Genomic DNA, 17,619 nt, shown 5'->3' with positions numbered 1-17,619 from the left:
TGTCATTCCCTGTGGCCACCTGCTTTTCGTGGCTTAGCTCCTCCAAGTACCCCTCCCCCATGTCAATCTCACCCACCAGCTCTCCCCAACATGCTGCCTAAACAGCTCCTGCCCCGGCCCGATGTCACTCGTTTCTAGACAGCGACCATTTCTAACCACATTTACCTGGCCCAGCAAGCTTGGCACAGTCAGTAAGGGCCGGAGTGGGAGACCCCCTACTTCTTGCTCTGTCCTCCTACACAGGCTCACCCCCACCCCCTGCCTCTGTTTCATCTGACCTGTGGATCTAAATTTCCCTGACTCCTCATCTGGACATCTCATGGTGCCCCCAAGTCCTAGAACAAACCCCATCCTTCGCCACACGGTGGCCCAAAAGCTTTTCCCACACCACTTTCCAAGAAGCAATGTGAGGCAGTGGTTGAGAGCATGGACACTCAGGAGCCAGACTTTCCAAGCTCGAATCCCGTTTCAGGCTGTGTGGCCTCAGGCAACTCACTAGACTTCTCTGGGCCTGTCTCCCCACCTGTAAAGTGGGAAGAATAGTACCTACTTCCCGAACTCGTAGTGAGGGTTGAATGAATGCTGTGTGGCCGGGTAGTTCTCACTTCCTCGCTGGGGGTTCTCTGCTGGGTGATGGAACCTCTGTAATCCAGAGCCCTTCATCTACAGGATGGTAAGAGCAGTTCCCACTTTACATACCGTGCGAATCTAGTAAGATACTAGAGCAAAGCATTCCAGACCAACCCTGGCCCACAGTAAAACTTGCCAGTGTTGGTTTTGTTATTTTCAAAATGCATATGTGGTCTTGGCACTCCTGACAGCCTAAAACCCTTCCGAGGCTCCCCACTACTTTAGGGATAGAGACCAAAATCCCACCCCAGCCTCCAGGTCTCATGGGGCAGGTCCCTCCTGCCATCCTGGCCGCTTCTCACTCCACATGCTCTGCATCCCTTTGCCCCTCTCACCACTTGGCCTTTGCACATGCTGTTCCACCTGCCTGGAACATTCTTCCCTCTTTCATTTGATTCGCTCCCTCTCATCCTTCAGATCTTGTCTCAGGGTCACCTACTCAGGGGCACCTTCCTGGTCTTCCAATGCACTGTTCGCCCACCAGGGTTGTGGTGGGCCTGGCCTCCAGAGCCCTGCTCATGGCTAGCAGTGTCCCCCTTGGGGTGGCTCTTTGCTTCAAGTCTGTGTCCCTGTGACCCTGGGAGTTCCACGAACACAAGAGACTGTGGCTGGTTCCACTCAACTGTGGGAGCCCCTAGCACCCAACACAGTGGCTGGCACCGAGACCCACAACCAACATTGAGGAATGAATGGATGGGTGAGAACCTTGATCCCCGACAGCCCCCCCGTACATGCTACCGAGGCCGGGGACACTGAGAGGGAGATGGGACCCACACCCACCGGAGAAGGGGCAGCCCTGGCTGACTGGGGCCACTCTCCCCATAGCCTGGGGGCAAGCCTGGGCCCCAGACACCAGAAAGGACCATGGGAGCAGGCCCTGCTGCCCACAGTAACCCAGACCACCTGCCCAGAGCAGACAGGATGCCATAATGATGGCAGTTTACCCCAGGCTAGGCTCTCGAATTCAGTGCTTGCATCAGCCCTGCACGGAGAAGGGGCCATCAGCACCCACACTTACGGACGAGGAGACCTAGGTGCAGAGGCTGCATGACTTGCTGTGGTCAGATCCAGGACAGGAACGGGACCTGACCCAGGGCTCTGAGCCACCCCGCTCCACATCTGCTGGGCTCCCTGGAGCGCCGTGGGCCCTCCTGCAGCAGCATGGTTCACCTCTCTGAACATCAGTCTCTTCATCTGAACCAAGGACCCTCCACTTAGAGCAGACAAAGGATGTGGCTCTGGGACATGTCCTTGAGCCCGAACCTACCCCGCCCGCTCTCCCTAGCCTCAGTCTCCTCAAATGTCACATGGAGCCGGGGGACGGGGTTGTGTCTTGTGGTCTCAGGCCGACATTCTTCCAAGAGCCCCTCTAATGGGGTGTTTCCACTCTCTTTTTTCCATTAATGCACTCACATGGTTCAGAAATCTGAATGATACAGAAAGGTTTATAGCCGGATAACCATTTTCATCAATTTCTTGAATACCTTTCTCAGTATTTCTACATGTGAATAAAAGCAAATAGCAATCTATATTCCTTCCCCCACACTTGTTACAAGAAAGGAGGCCCGGGGGTGAACTGTAGTCAATACTGTTCTGCGCCGTGCTCTGGTCATTAGCAGATTCTGCGGATCGTCCCCTATCCACATACAGAGATTGTCTATGGTCTTTTTTACGGCTGTGTAGTACTCCATCGTGGAACGCACCACGGTGTAGGTAGCAAGGGGCAGCTGAGAGTGCCAGTGTCATCTCCATCCTTCCCCTTGTGCAGGAAGGAAACCCCGGAGGTACTCATGACGTCCCTGTAAATCCTATTGGCTCCGCCTATAAAATGTACCAGCGTCCCACCATTGCCCCCTAGCTCTGCTGCTTCCGGCCCGGGCCAGGCCCCCAGGGTCGCTCAGCTGGACCACACACAGTGACTTCCAGGCCAGTCTCCTGCTTCTGCCCTCGCCCCCTGCCCTCTGTCCTCCTGAAGCAGCCAGGGGGGTCCTGGGAAGATTGAGGCCAAATTCCACCCCTTCTCTGCCACAAGACTCTCACTGCGCCACCCTCACTTGCTGTCAAGGCCGAGTCCTCACCCTGACCTCTGACCTCACCTCCCACCTTCGCCTCTCACTGCACTCTGGTCACCCCGGTCTCACTGCTTCTCCATCACATCAGGGCCCTCCTGCTCCGCCCAGGGGCCCCTCCCTCACCTCCTGCAGCTCTTGGCCCCAGTGTCACTCCCCAGTGTCACCTTCCCCAGTCCCTAATCACTGTTGCACATACACCCCCTCCCTGCTTTATTTTAACCCACAGCGCTCATCACCATCTGACCAATTATAGCTCCTCCTTGTTTTCCTTGTTTGTTGACAATCCCCTCACCCCTGTATGTCAACTCCACAAGAGCAGGGTTTTTCTGTCTCCTTCTCAGCTGTATCCCCAGCGCTTTGATAGTGCCTGGCCCATGAATGAACAAACAGCAAATGCGTGCTGGCTACAGCACCCCAAGGACAGAGGCCAGGCTGGCTGTTATCCAGGTGGGAGCCCCAGACAGGGACACGGCCTGGGCCATCGCTACTGACATGTCAGAGCTAAGCACCGTGGAGACCTCGGTGCCTGACGGATGGAGGCCTGCCTGGGTCTCTGGCTTGCCCAGGGGTTGAAGCAGGACCTTCAGCCCCCAAAACTCCTGGAAGGCCCAGGCTCTGGGGTCAGCTCAATTAAGCCCCTGGCTTCACCTAACATTAATTGAAGATCTGTGTTCAGCCATTCTGAGCCCAGTATGTCCAGATCCTTGATCTTTGGGCAGGGAGGGGCGGGGAGAGAACCTGAGGCTTCAGGTCCCAGAGCTGCTGCCCCTGAGTTCACACCCCCCAGCCCCCTCACCCCCCCCCACACCCACTAACGAGCAACAGCCACTACCACTTATGATGCAGATTCTCCAAAGTGGACTGGTCACTGGCCAGACAGTGGGTACCTGGCCTTGGGGTCAAATGTCCACACTGGAGCAATCAGCTGCACCCAGAGAAGGCAGGGGCCACAAGAACACTGCCTTCTCAGGAAGGGCAGAAACAGGGAGGAGAGGCCAGGGCTGGGGAGGCAACCCAGATATGAGCCATGTATGTGGCATCTCCAGCCACTTATGACACCCAGCAGCTCCATCCAGTCTTGCTTCCTCATGAAGGAGACAGGGCATGGCTTATCACTCCCATCCTACAGATGAGGAAACTGAGGCCCAGAGAGGACAAAGGGATTTCCCGAGGCCACACAGCCAGTCGCCAGCAGAGCTAAGAGTCAGAGCCAGGACTGACCCACCCTCTGTTTTTGCTACCCTAGCCCCCCGGCGTGGGGCTTCGCAAGGCCCTGCTGGAATTCCACTAAGACACCCCCACTTTGTCCTGCCTTCTGAGCTGGCAGCCCGGTTCTCCCCAGTGCATTATTCATGTTCCCGAGAGCTGGCCAGGTCTGGTTACACTGACCACAGCCCTGGACACCTGCTCTGCCCACTCCCCTCCTCCCTTGCCCAGGACCTGCTGGGTCCAAAGTTCCCCTCCAAGGTAACTCAGCGGGCTTTGAACCTCCCACCCTGGCTCAGGAGAGGTGGCTCCCCTCTGGCCCCGGACGCATGTGCTAGGTGGATTCCCGCGGGTGGCTTCCCTGTTCTGGGACTCAGAGTCTCCCTCTGTGAAGCGGCAGTGACCCAAGCATTCACTTCGGTGGGCTGAGGCGGCTGAGGCACAGGGAGGGCTTGACCCGACAGCTCGGTTGTCCTCAGGGCGATTCTCAGGCCAAGATGGTCGCCCCCAGCACAGGCCTGGCCCAGGCCTCCCCTGCTCCCTGGTAAACAACACCCACACACTTTCCACCACTGTTGGGGTGAAACCCAAGGCGGCTCAGGAGGAGATGAATTATGGATCCGCCCTCCCGGAACCCGGTGGCAGCCAGAAGCAGCTTGGCTGTCCCTCCCCAGGCCACCCAGGCCAGTCCCGGCTGCTCCCAGCCCGAGGAGGCCGCGTGTCCAGCGGCGGGCAGGAGACGCAGCGTGTCCCTCTGTCTCCAAGCCCCAGAGCTCGTGACACAGGCCGAACCCCGGTGGGGAGCAGGCAGCCACCATGGCAAAGGAGGAAGAGGATGAGAAGAAAGCTAAGAAAGCGAAAAAGGGGAAGAAGGCTCCAGAGCCGGAGAAGCCCAAACGGAGCCTGAAGGGGACGTCGCGGCTGTTCATGGGCTTCCGCGACCGCACGCCCAAGATCTCCAAGAAGGGCCAGTTCCGGAGCGCGTCGGCCTTCTTCTGGGGCCTGCACACGGGCCCGCAGAAGACCAAACGCAAGAAGAAGGCGCGCACCGTGCTCAAGTCGACGTCCAAGCTCATGACGCAAATGCGCGTGGGCAAGAAGAAGCGGGCGATGAAGGGCAAGAAGCCGTCGTTCATGGTCATCCGCTTCCCGGGCCGGCGCGGCTACGGCCGCCTGCGGCCGCGCGCCCAGTCGCTCAGCAAGGCGTCCACGGCCATCAACTGGCTCACCAAGAAGTTCCTCATCAAGAAGGCCGAGGAGTCCGGCAGCGAGCAGGCCTCGCTGGACGCCTGGCTCAACCGCTCGGGCTCCCGCGTGGGCTCCCGCAAGCTGCCCTTCCCGTCGGGCGCCGACATCCTGCGGCAGGGAGGCCGCCTCCGGAGGTTCCCCCGCAGCCACAGCATCTACGCGTCCGGCGAGCCGGTGGGCTTCCTGCCCTTCGAGGACGAGGCCCCGTTCCGGCCCTCGGGCTCCCGCAAGTCGCTGTACGGGCTCGAGGGCTTCCAGGACCTGGGCGAGTATTACGACTACCACCGCGAGGGTGACGACCACTACGACCGGCAGTCGCTCTACCAGTACGAGGAGGAGGAGCCCTACCTGGGCTACAGCCCCTACGGCCCCTACGGCCCCTACGGCCCCTACGACCCCTACGACCCCGCCTGGCCGCCCTACGGAGACCACCCCCACGGGTACCCGCCCGAGGACCCCTACGACGACTACCACCCGGACTATTACGGCGGCCCCTACTACTCCATGTACCCCTACGGCTACGGCTACGACGATTACGAGCCCCCGTACGCGCCCCCGCCGGGGTACGCGTCCCCCTACAGCTACTACGATGCGTACCAAGGCGAGCCGTACCCGCACGGCTACGACCTGGACCCCTACGCACCTTATGAGGCGCCATACCCGCCCTACAACCGCCCGTACGACCTCCCGTACGACGTACCCTATTTGGATCCCTACGGGGTGCCCTATGGCGCCCCCTATGGCGTCCCCTACGCCGAAGACATCTACGGTGGCGGGGACCCGGCCATCTACCCTCCCGAAGCGCCCTATCTTTACCCAGAGGAGCCGGCCTTCGCGTACCCGTGGGTGCCGCCGCCCATCCTGTCGCCCCACAACCCGTACGCCCACGCCATGGATGACATCGCGGAGCTGGAGGAGCCGGAGGAGGCGGGCGGCGAGCGGCAGAGCACCTCGTTCCGCCTGCCCAGTGCGGCCTTCTTCGAGCAGCAAGGCATGGACAAGCCCGCCAGGTCCAAGCTGTCCCTCATCCGCAGGTTCCGCCTCTTCCCGCGGCCCCAGGTGAAGCTGTTCGGGAAGGAGAAGCTGGACGTGTCCCTGCCCCCGTCCCTGGACATCCCTCTGCCCTTGGGGGATGCGGACGACGACGAGGAGGAGGAGGAGACGCCCCCGCGGCCCCCGGGGCCCTACGCCCACCCCTTCTGGGGCTTCCTGCCGCCGCGCCAGCGCAACCTCCAGCGCGCCCTGTCCGCCTTCGGCGCCCGCCGCGGCCTGGGCCTCGGCACCGACTGGGGCCGCCGCCCGCCCCGCCCGGCCACCTCGCTGGCGAGGTTCCTCAAAAAGACGCTGGCGGAAAAGCAGCCCATCCCGCGGCTCAGGAGCAGCCAGAAGGCGCGGCTGCGAGGCCCGGCGGTCCGGGAGGCGGCCTACAAGCGCTTCGGCCACAAGCTGGCCGGCATGGACTCCGAGCGGCCCGGCACGCCCATCGTGCTGCGCAGGGTCGAGGCGCGGGCTCGCAACAACAACAACTCGCGCCGGCCGCCCGCGCCCGCGCCCCCGCCCCGGCCGCCCTCCCGCTGGAGCGCGCTCCTCCGCCCGCCCGCCGCCCCGCCGCTAGCCCCGGCCCTCTCCGGCCTGCCCCCGCCCGCGCCGCCCGACGGCTCCCTCCGCCGGCGCCCGCCGCCCTGGGCCGCCCCGGCTCACGTGCCCCTCACGCCCCCCGCCCGCTGGTGGGCCTTCGTGGAGCCCCCTCCCGCGAGCCCCGAGGCGCCCCCCGAGCTGCTGGCCGTCCCGGGCCCCCGGCCCTCCTGCAGGGGCTCCCGCCGGCGCCCCGCGGCCTTCGGCCTTCCCTGGACCCCGCTGCCCTCGCGCCAGCCTTCGCTGAGGAGCCTGCCCCGCCTGGGCTACCGCTCGCCCGCGGGGGGCCCGTCGCCTCAGCCGTCCCTCCGCGCCCCGCCTTTCCAGCCTCCCTGCTCGCCCCCGCCCCGCCGGCCCCGCTCGCTGCGGGAGCCCCCGACCCCGCGCCGCCTCTCTGGGCGCCTGGGCCCACCCCGCTCGCCCGTGCTGGGCTCCCCGCGGCCGCCCTCGCCGCCCCCTCTGTTGGGCCACAGCTCGCGGCGCCGCTCCTTCAACCTGCCTTCGCGCCTCCCGCACGCGTGGCGCCGCCACAGTGAGCCGCCCACCAGGGCCGTGAAGCCGCGGGTGCGCCAGCCCTTTCCCCCGCCTCCCGGCGCTGGCTCCTGGCCCGTGGCGGCAGCTGCCCCTGAGCCCCGGGAGAGCCGGCGCGAGTCTGGGGACTCAGACACACCCTGGACGGTGCCCCCACTGGCCCCCAGCTGGGACGTGGACATGCCGCGCCCGCGGCGCCCACCCTCACCCTGGCCAGGAGGTGCAGGCAGCCGCCGTGGCTTTTCCAGGCCACCCCCTGTGCCCGAAAACCCCTTCCTCCAGCACGTGGGCCCTGTGCCGTGCCCTGCCTCGCGGCCTGAGGAAGCAGCCTCGGACCTGACCAGTGTCTTCCTGGGTAGATACCACGACCCAGGGCCTGGACCATTGGTAAAATCAGCCAGCCTGATCCCTGAGAAGCCGGAAGAAGAGGCCACTCTGGGGGACCTTCAGCCACCAGCAGAGCCTGAGCCCTGGACCTCGACACCCCCCAAGGATTCCCCGCCAGAGCGCAAGGCGCTAAGGCTCAGCCTCTCCTACCCACTGGCCACGTGTGATAAGATGAGAGCCACGTGGCCACCATGGCGCCGCTGGGGGACACTGCCCAGTGTCCCAGCCCCCTTGGCACCCACTGGGGCCCCAGGGCCCCTGCCCAAGGCGGGTGAGCGGCGCCAGGCGGGCCCTGGGCGATTTGCAGTGGTCATGCCACAGGTGCAAAAGCTCAGTGCTTTCCAGCGAGTTCGTCCTGCCGCCCTGCAGCCCCCTGTCCAGGTGACCCAGGACCCAGAGCCCTGCCCCAAGCCAAGAGCCTGGAGTTTGCTCTGGTCCTGTTTCTGGAGGCCGGCAGAGGCCCATCGACCCTGGCCACGAGTGCTCACCAGCCCCCAGTCCTGCCGCCTGGGCCCTGGAGCCAATTCCCTGCCCCATGGGGGCCCCTGGGACGAAGTTGGCCCCAAAAGCTGGTGGAACAAGGTATGAGGGCATAGGTCAGAGGGAGGGTTTGGGGGTTTGGTCCTGAGAGACAGGGCAGGAGACAGCCTCACGATCCTGGTGAGCCGCCGCCTGCTTGGGCCTCAGTCTTCCCATCTGTAACCTGAGGAGAACAGCCTTTGGACTCCCAGAGCCTCTGGGAGATTGAACAAGAGGATGCCCAGCACAGGTGGGCACGGTGCAGAGACTCCAGAAACTCCTCCCGGTCAGTTTAGGGAAGGGATCTTGTCCCAGCCTGCGCTCTGGGCCAGTCTGGATGGCATGTCTGTCCCCAGCAGCCCCTCAGAGATTTTGTCTGAGTACAGAACTTCAGGACATGCCTGTCCACCCTGTCCCATTCTCACATCCACGTCCATACTGTTTCTCTTGCCACCTGCTGACCCTTCCCCGGGCTGGAGTCTTTCTCTTTTGACTTCCCGCTTAAGGGCAGTTCCCTGGGCTGCAGGATTCTGAACTGTCCGAGGGCGAGGGGCTCAGGAACCAAACTTCCAGTGTCCTCATGGAATGGGGAGGAAACTGAGGCCCAGAAGGTCACACGGCGGATCAGGGGCCGGCCCAGGAGTCTGTCTGGGCCCCCCTGTGCGGTGCAGGGCAGGTGGCTTGTCTGAAGGGTGCCAAGCTCGTGCCTGGCTACCATGCTCATGGCGGAACGCGAGCCCGATGCTGGGTGGCCCTCAGTGCAGGGGGGTGGTCACCGGAGACTCCCCCGGGACGCCTGGGGTGGGCGGGGCACGCCAGGGCGGCGGGTGTTTCTCAGTCTCTGCACACGGTGCCCCGGGGAGCGGGCGGCTGGCCGGCCCGGCAATGGCGACCGGGGCGGCCTGGCTGCTGGGGGGACCCTGGCCCCGGCGCCGGGTGCCCCGTGCAGTGTGGGCTGCAGCATTGTGGGAGCGGGGCGCGGGGCGCCCAGGGGTGAGGGGCAAGGATGCCTGGGCCCTCCTCACCCTGGAATACGTGAGTGGCTGAATTATTCAGGGTTTGTGGCCACCGGCGCACATGGCCAGACGGGTGGGCGGGAGGCCAGGGCCTCCAGGGTGATACTCGCTGTGCCCTACTTAGCGGCCTGGTGACAGGCATGCAGCATGCAGGCTGGCCTGCTCACAGAAGGGTGCGGGCTGGATCTGAGGGGCTGCAAAGGCGGGATGCACACAAACAGGCTTTTATGCCTGGGACACGTTCTTAGGCGTACTGTGGCCAAACAAGGAAAGCGGGCATGTGTACGGTGTGTGTGCCAGGGTCTGAGCAAATGTGGCATCCTTGGTGGCGCGAGTATGCACGTACATGGGCCCGGTGGAGATCCCGCAGCCCACGGGTGGGGGTTGAGACACCCCCCCCCCCCCCCGCCCAGCTGTGGTTGAGACCGCCCCGGCCCTCCACACACTTGTGAATGGGTCAGCTGGACATTGAGAGCATGTGCCTACGCGTGTGAGTGTCTCTAGCCAGGCAGCCCAGGCCTGCACGCGTGTCCACGGGCATTTTGCAAGACCACGGGTGTGTGTGAGAGTTGCATGAGCTGCAAATGCCTTTGCTTGTGGGTCTGAGTGTAGGGGGTCTACGTGTTTGCCCTGGGATGGATGCAGGGGTAGGATGCTGAGTGGGACAGTCTCAGTGTCCGCCCTCCCCGAGGCCCCCTCCACCGGGACATGGGTATTCATTAGATTGTCACATAAGCAAAGATGTGGGGTCCACCCGGGGAAAGGGTGTCAGCACTGGGAGAGCATGAGGTTGGGAGGACTTCCAGGCAGGGAACTGTGTGTGTGTGTGTGCTCGCCCCCAGGTCAAGGATACTTGGGAACACACGGGAGCACCTGCCACAGGGAACACATGGGCAGAGGGCAGGCATGTGTCCCCATGAGTAAAGCTTGCATGCAGCCTCCACGGGCTACAGTATTCCACAGCAAGGAGGCCCCAGGACCCGGCCTGGCCTTGGCCTTGAGGTTCTCTCCTCCGCAACAGGAGCAAGTCCCAGGCATGTCCGGGCCAGGCGGCCAGGCATGGGCACCCTCCAACCAGGCCGACCACAGACTCTCTCTGACAGATGCACTCCATCCGCAACCTGCCCACCACACGCTTCCGCGAGCAGTGCCGGGAGGATGGTGTGGAGGACATGACGCAGCTGGAGTGAGTGGAGTGGGGCGGGGGGCGTCGGCAAGGGGTCACCACGGGGTTGCCCACTCCTGGCCAGAGCGCCTCCTCCTGCTCGGGGTGCCTCTCACCTCCTGGAATGTTTCCAGAGCCTCCAGGCTCTCATCTACGAAGTGGGGGGCATGCAGTGTTACAAAGCCTGTGTGTGTGTGTGTGTGTGTGTGAGAGAGAGAGAGAGAGAGAGAGAGAGAGAGCGTGCTGTGAGTCACACAGGCCTGAGTTCAAATCCCAGCCTCACCACTTCCTGGCTGGGAGACCTTGGGCAAATCACTTTGCCTCTCTGTGGGCCCAGATGTCCCCTCTTCATGCCCTCCCAGAGACCTCCAGGAGACCACCGTGCTGTCCAATCTCAAGACCAGATTTGAACGGAACCTCATCTATGTAAGTCCCGGGGCTCAGATCAGAAAGGTAGCTGCCTTGTGGGGCCACAGTGGGAAGCACAGATTTCTCTGCTGAGCCCCCATTTGTGGCCTCTGGTTTGAATTCTGAGGTTTCTGCCATTTGAGTATAACATGCTAGGGCTTGGGGTTCTAAAATCCTAAATCCTAACACAGAGAATTTTAGGATGGTGGGTGCCACCCACAAGGGCTCTGGACGCCTCAGAATGCCCTGGGCTCCCGACTCCCAGCCCACTCCGGGCAGTAGAGATTTGACCTCACTTCGAGGCAGAAGCTTCTAGAGCCTGGCCCTGACTATGCGTAAATGAAGTACATGACAGCTGACAAAGCCGCCTTTGCAGATTCTCGGCTGTAGGGTTTTGCTCACTTTAGCCTTCTCCGAGCCTCAGCCTGGTACAGTGCCTGAAATTCCCCAACCAGAGTAGATGACCTGTCGAGCTGTGAGAGGGCCCCAGGCGCAAACACGGAGGCTAGGCGGCCAGACACCCGGCCCCATGGAAACAGGCTCCCGGAAGCAGGGGAGGCGGGCCACGAGGAGGCATAAGCCCTGAGACCACTGTCTGCCTGGCAGACCTACATCGGCAGCATCCTGGTGTCGGTGAACCCGTATCGAATGTTCGGCATCTATGGCCCAGAGCAGGTGGAGCAGTACAGCGGGCGGGCCCTGGGCGAAAATCCCCCGTGAGTGTCTCTGGGGATGGGGAGGGGGCTGTCCTGGGCTCTCCCGGGTCCCTCTGCCTGACCTCAGCGAGTCCCCGCCTGCCCCTGAGCCAAGGGTAGGGCCACCTAGCGGTGAGCAGCCCACCTGTTCGGCCCAGTGGTCTCTCTCCGAGTCTGGCCACAGCCCTCCCTAGGTTGGAGGCCACTGTGGCTCCGACCAGACTGGGGCAGGGAGCATTTCCCCAGGGTGAAGGGTGGAGCAGACCTGGCTGCTTGGGTGGACAGAGATGCTCTCCTACCTGACCCCTGAGGGGTGTGAGAGGCAGGGTCCTGTCTCAGTGATACCTGTGGCCCGTCTCTCCAGGCACCTCTTTGCAGTTGCAAATCTTGCTTTCGCCAAAATGCTTGATGCCAAACAGAACCAGTGCATAATCATCAGGTGGGTCAGGCTGGGGATTTCCGTGTGCGTGGGGCAGGGTGGGGGTGGGGGAATGTATGGGAAGAATCTCAGATGACAGGTCTGCATCAGGCCAGACCCGCTGTGGGAGCTGGGAAAAATCACTCGGTGTCTCTGGGCCAGCCCACCCATGTCCTCTTGTGCCATAGGAGGTCAAAGAAGGGTAAGGGTAGAGGGGAGCCCAGAAGAGGCAGAGACCTGGTGGGTGCTCACTCTGCTCCTTTGCCCCGTCAGCGGAGAGAGTGGCTCTGGAAAAACTGAGTCTACCAAGTTGATCCTGCACTACCTGGCCGCCATGAACCAGAAACGAGGCATCACGCAGCAGGTGAGTCTGTCCGTTGCGTGGCCTGCCTGACTCCCCGGGACTCCCGAGCTTAGTGCTCCCCTTAGTGCTCTCCTCGGCCCCACTCGGAGGATGGAGAGGCTGAGGCCAGGGTTGCACTGGGAGGGCTCCCAGGACCCCAGCTCTTTCTGCCACCACCCTCCCCACCCAGGGTATGGCTGCAGGGGAGTTCCCTCCTGCCTATGCTCCAGAGCAGCTCTGGTTCCCACCCTGCTGGGCCTGGCCAGAGCAGAAGCCCCATTTCTCCTGCCCGGCCTCACCTTCCTGGTAGAATAAGAGGCAGGATGGGCCTAGGCATGGGGGTGGGCTGCAGGAGATGCTGGGGCACTGAGGACATGGGACTGGGGGAAGTGCAGGGTTGGAGCATTGTGGAGAGCGCTAGGTCCTCCAAACCTGAGAATTTTTGACCCTCGGTAAAGCTTTCCTGGGGACATACTGTGTGTCAGGCCTGGGCTAGGTGATGAGGAAGTAGGCAGCAGCAATGCAGACAAATGCTCCCACCCTCACGGGAATTTCTTTACAGTAGAGGACACAGAAGGAAAGAAATACACAAGGAAATTATGTGTATGTGAAAGGGCGGGAAGTTGTGGACAAAAAAAAAAAAAAGGCAGGGAGGAGGGTGGGGAGTTTGGAGGGTCATAATTCGAAGCACGATGGTCAGTGAAGGCTCTACTGAGAAGGTGAGGGAGTGGGCCCTGAAGACATCTCACGGAAGAGCAGACGGGCAGAGGGAAGAGCAAGTGCAAAGGCCCTGGGGTGCAAGGAGGTCTGATGTGCCCGGGGATGGCAAAGTGGCATCGTGGAGTCCAGGTGAGGGTGGACAGTGGCTTTGGCCAGGGAGATAGTGACGGAGATGGTGAGCACAGCTAGACCCGGGTGCAGTTTATTTATTTATATATATATTTTTAAGATTTTATTTATTTATTTGACAGAGAGATACACAGCGAGAGAGGGAACACAAGCAGGGGGAGTGGGAGAGGGAGAAGCGGGCTTCCCGCTGATCAGAGAGCCCAATGCGGGGCTTGATCCCAGGACCCTGGGACCGTGCTTAACCATCTGAGCCCCCCAGGTGCCCCCCAGGTGCAGTTTCAAGGGCAGCCAGTGACTTGCCGAGGGACCCGATTGGGGTGTGAGAGAGGGGATTGGTCCAAGGGCAACCCCAGGCATTTGGCCTGAGCCATGGGCCGCGTGGAGCTGCCATTGGCTATGTGGGCAGGGCTGTGGAGAAAAGGCAGTCTTTTCTCCTGAGGAATCTGCTGGGCGTCCTTACAGAGATGGTGGGAAATTGGTGGATACACCATGAGCCTGGAACTCAGGGAAGGTGAGGCTGGAGGCAAAGGCCCAGCAACTCAGACTCCAGAACCTCCCTTTGCTCCAGGTGGGGCTTTCAAAACCTCTAAGTGTAGACTTCCGGAAGGACTGGCTGGGTAGGCAGGGAAATGTGTGCTTTGAGCCCTCCTACGTCTGGTGCTTTAGATATGGGGTCATACTAGACCCACACACAGGCCCCGGGAGGCAGGTACGTTTGTGTCCATTTATGGACTGGGAAACTGGGGTCTGGGAAGGGAGAGCACTTACCCCATGTCCGGAAGTGTGGGGGCGGAGGAGGTGGGATCTGAAGCTCAAGGCAGAGAGCAGTCTCAGCAGGGGTGAGGGAGGACGGTCAGAGTGGTGGGATGTGTGGCTGGGTCTGGGGGTTTCTGTGCCAGGCCTTCCGTAGGTGTGAGAACAGGCCTGCCAGATGCAATACTGTGGGCTCATTTCCTAGCTGCCGCTCTGCCCTGCTCACGTAATCTGACAGTCCTTACCTAGGGTCGGTTTTAGGTATGGCTGGATCCGGGGTCTTAAACGATGTCCCTTGTTTGGGCGCCATCCTCCCCATCTAGGGGCATCATTCTCAACCTCTCTCCCATCGATCAGCAAGATAGTGCCACAGTGTACCACCCACACTTCCCAATGTGCCCAGAAAAGTCTCAGGGTTTCCTCTTGTTGGACTGGTTTGGGCCACCCGTCCTCATTGGGCCCAGTTGTGCCTCAATGGGCCGAGGCCCGGGCCACAGGCTCTGCCTCTGGGCTGGGAATGCGACAAGTGTCCCCCGGGGTTGGAAGGTGGCTGGATGCTGCCCAGCCCAAACCACAGGCCATCCCCCGACCTGCGGGTTGAGCTAGAGGGCCCCACAGGACCACATGTTCACCCGTCCAGCCCAGCAGTCCTCTCCCCAGCCCCCGGCTGGGCATTAGGGACAGAGGAGTGGCTCACTCCACACTCAGATGTCCGCACGGGGATATCAGACTAGGGGATAGCATAGGCCAAAGTCCAGGCAGACCCCAACTCACTGAACAACCAAAGGCCAGCTCCCACTCTCGCCTGGGCCGCAGTCTACTCCTTTGTATGATGGACATAGTATTTCCTGGGCTAAACGGGACCATGAGCATGAACAGATGGAGGGAACTGGCACCTTCCCCAAAGTAACATTTCTGCAGAGAGCAGGCCTTCCCTGCTTCTTTCCTGAGAATTTATCCCGAGGAAATGACTCAGCCCGAGAACGCTGTCTACACAGATACATGCATGCTTGGCGCGGTGTTGTGATCTCTCTCTTGGACTCTGGAGTCCCCGGGCACACTACCTCACCTTTCCAAGTCTGTTTCCTGATCTGTGCAATGGGTGCATCAGTACCTACCTTGCAGGGTGGTTAACAGCCATATGATTAGGGCAAAGGGTCTGGCACGTGGTGGTTGCCTAATACACGGGAGCTGGGACTGGCTCTGGCTTGGGCAGCTCTGCGGTCCGAAAATGCTGGTCCTTGTGTCATCCGTTCAGCAGATATTGTTTGAGGGCTTCCGATGCTCCTGGTCCGGTGTAGATGCTGGAGACCCAGAGATTGCACACAAAGATTCTTGCCTGTGGAGGCTTACATTTGGGAGGGGGGGGGTGGTGTGGGTTGGGGGGGCGGGGAGACAGGATACAAGGAAGTGAGAGGATTTGCCAGCAGAGGGCTACAGAAGGAGAGAACTCTGGTCCAGAGGCCGGCATGGGCCTGGGTGAGTCAGGTGGGCTGTGCAGGGCGAGGGAGGGAAGAAGGGGAGATGGGACCAACCAAGAGCTTGGCTGTGCAAGGGCTTGGCTTTGAGCCTGAGTGACGTGGAAGCCATGAGGGGAAACATGACCTAACACAGGTTTTCAAAGGAACCCCCCGAGGGAGCAAGGCCAGGATCCAGGAAGGCGGCTCCTCCGGGAGCCCAGGTGATTGACCAGCAGTGGTGGCCACGGGGATGGGGTAAAGAGGACATCCCCAGAACCTTTTGGCAGGTAGACCCAGCAGACTCCCACACCCTGGGGTCACACTGCAGTCTCCAGGCCCAGACAGCTGGGGTCTCAAAGGTTCATGGGTTTGCTCTCACCTGGCAAAGCCCCTGCCCACCCCAGCGGCCCAGAGGTGTTGGTGGTCCCTCCATGGTCTAAGGCCCCTGGCATCCTGGAGGGAGAGGGTTCAGTGCTACAGGTGACCTGCTTCTGTTCTTGCTCTTCTCTCCTCCTCCTCTGTCCTGGGTGCTCCTGAAGATAAAGGTACTTGGGAGTGTGCGTGTGTGTGTGTGTGTGATGGCAGGATGGGCAGGAAGGGGCATCCAGCGGCCTGTCCTGGCTGGGGGCTGCTGTGGGAGGGGCTGGGGGCTGGGAGAGGGTAGCTGTGGCCTGATGTGGGGGTTGACAGCATGAGGGGTGTTGGGGGGCACTGGGGAGACCCAAGGATTCTACAAGGAGCCCACCTGCAGTTGCCCCTCACACAGGGGGCCCTAGGGGAGGTCCGTGTCTGCGAAAACCTAGGGGTGGCCCTAGCTATGCTCCCTACTCCAGGCCCCCAGAACAATTCCCACATCTTCTGGGGTCCAGATCCTGGAGGCAACACCCCTCTTGGAGTCCTTTGGTAACGCCAAAACCGTCAGGAACGACAACTCCAGCCGCTTCGGGAAGTTCGTGGAGGTCTTTCTGGAAGGGTGAGTGGGGCGGTGGAGGGAGGGGCCCCGCAAGGCCTTGCGGTGCACCCCATGTCCTGGTGCAGCCCCTCAGTGCCCACGCCAGCCACCCCACCCACCCCCCTACCCTGCACAAGCTGACTGTGCTCCCCCTCCCCAGGGGCGTGATTTCTGGTGCCATAACCTCCCAGTACCTGCTCGAGAAATCCAGGATTGTGTTTCAGGTGGGACAGGCCCCCCCGGGCCCTCGTGTGCTGAGACGGGCTGGGGCTAGGCAGATACTCAGAGCCTGGCACCTGGTGGGGCTGGGGCAATGCTGAATTAATGAACAGGGATGTGTGTCTGTGTGAGCATGTGATCTCCCCTCTCTCACCCCCTCCAGCCACACTGGCCCTTTCTTGTCCCTGAAACACCAGCCATGATCCTGCCTCAGAACCTTTGTACCTACGATTTCTTCCCTCTGAGCACCCCTCCCCCTAGACACCCACGTGACCCAACCCCTCATCTCCTCAAGTCTTCCCTGAAATGGCACCTGCTCAGGGAAGCTACCCCATTTAAGATGAAGCCCCTCTCCACCCCACCAGAACCCCCCAGCCCCTTCCCTGCGTTATTTCTCCCCAGAGCACTCTGTTCTGTCGGACATGTCTTATTGTCCCCAGCGGCTTGCTGGGTGGGTGTCTATCTCCGGAGCTAGCAGCTGGGCTCCAGGAGGTCGAGGGCTTCTGTGTCCCTTGTTCCCCGCTGGATCTCAAGGGCCTACAACAGGGCCTGGGGTGCAGTCGGCGCTCAGCCACCCTGGCTGAGTAAACCAGCAGGAGGCCCCGTGTGTGCACATCTGGGCCACGGACAGAGCACGTGGAGGTGTGCAGGCCCGGTTTGCACAAGAGAAGAAAGGCTGCCTTTCTCTTAGTCCTCCAAACAAAATTAAATCCTGACCAGCGTTCCAGCACTTCTCCGCCCCCGGCCCCGGCCCCAGTCAGAGCCAGGCTGGGGGCTCACTCGTCCCAGTTGCCCGGTCTCACCTGTATCCGCACGGGCGGGCACACCTGGCCTTGTATGTGTGTCGGGGGCTCATCTAGGTGGGTGGCTCCCTTCTCTGCACCCACCCACCCACCCTGCAGGCCAAAAACGAAAGGAACTACCACATCTTCTATGAGCTGCTAGCCGGGTTGCCCGCCCAGCTGCGGCAGGCCTTCAGTCTGCAGGAGGCTGAGACCTACTACTACCTGAACCAGGTGAGCACTGGCAGGCATCCAGGGGCCCCCAGGCCTGGCACCCCTGCCCCATCACCCTGGGCGGGCTGAGAGAACCAACTCATGGTGTCCTAACAGC

At 61.6% G+C, this 17,619-nt stretch overlaps 1 protein-coding gene across 1 annotated transcript in view; it reads left to right on the top strand.

Annotated features, from left to right (window-relative positions):
- Window positions 1-4,724: 4,724 nt before the first annotated feature.
- Window positions 4,725-17,619, top strand: part of MYO15A (myosin XVA) — a 50,867-nt gene continuing 37,972 nt past the window's right edge. The window contains exons 1-10 of the mRNA XM_045888150.3: window positions 4,725-8,291; window positions 10,348-10,430; window positions 10,772-10,835; window positions 11,424-11,533; window positions 11,877-11,951; window positions 12,204-12,294; window positions 15,875-15,880; window positions 16,205-16,308; window positions 16,448-16,511; window positions 17,409-17,522. Of these exons, the coding sequence (XP_045744106.1) occupies window positions 4,725-8,291; window positions 10,348-10,430; window positions 10,772-10,835; window positions 11,424-11,533; window positions 11,877-11,951; window positions 12,204-12,294; window positions 15,875-15,880; window positions 16,205-16,308; window positions 16,448-16,511; window positions 17,409-17,522 (4,278 nt within the window). The remainder of the gene's footprint in view (window positions 8,292-10,347; window positions 10,431-10,771; window positions 10,836-11,423; window positions 11,534-11,876; window positions 11,952-12,203; window positions 12,295-15,874; window positions 15,881-16,204; window positions 16,309-16,447; window positions 16,512-17,408; window positions 17,523-17,619) is intronic.

This window comes from Mirounga angustirostris, unplaced genomic scaffold, assembly GCF_029215605.1.
Source record: "Mirounga angustirostris isolate CCGP_5_RB_7025 unplaced genomic scaffold, mMirAng1.0.hap1 SCAF_17, whole genome shotgun sequence".
NCBI lineage: Eukaryota > Metazoa > Chordata > Mammalia > Carnivora > Phocidae > Mirounga > Mirounga angustirostris.
This window is presented reverse-complemented; position numbering and strand designations above follow the sequence as displayed.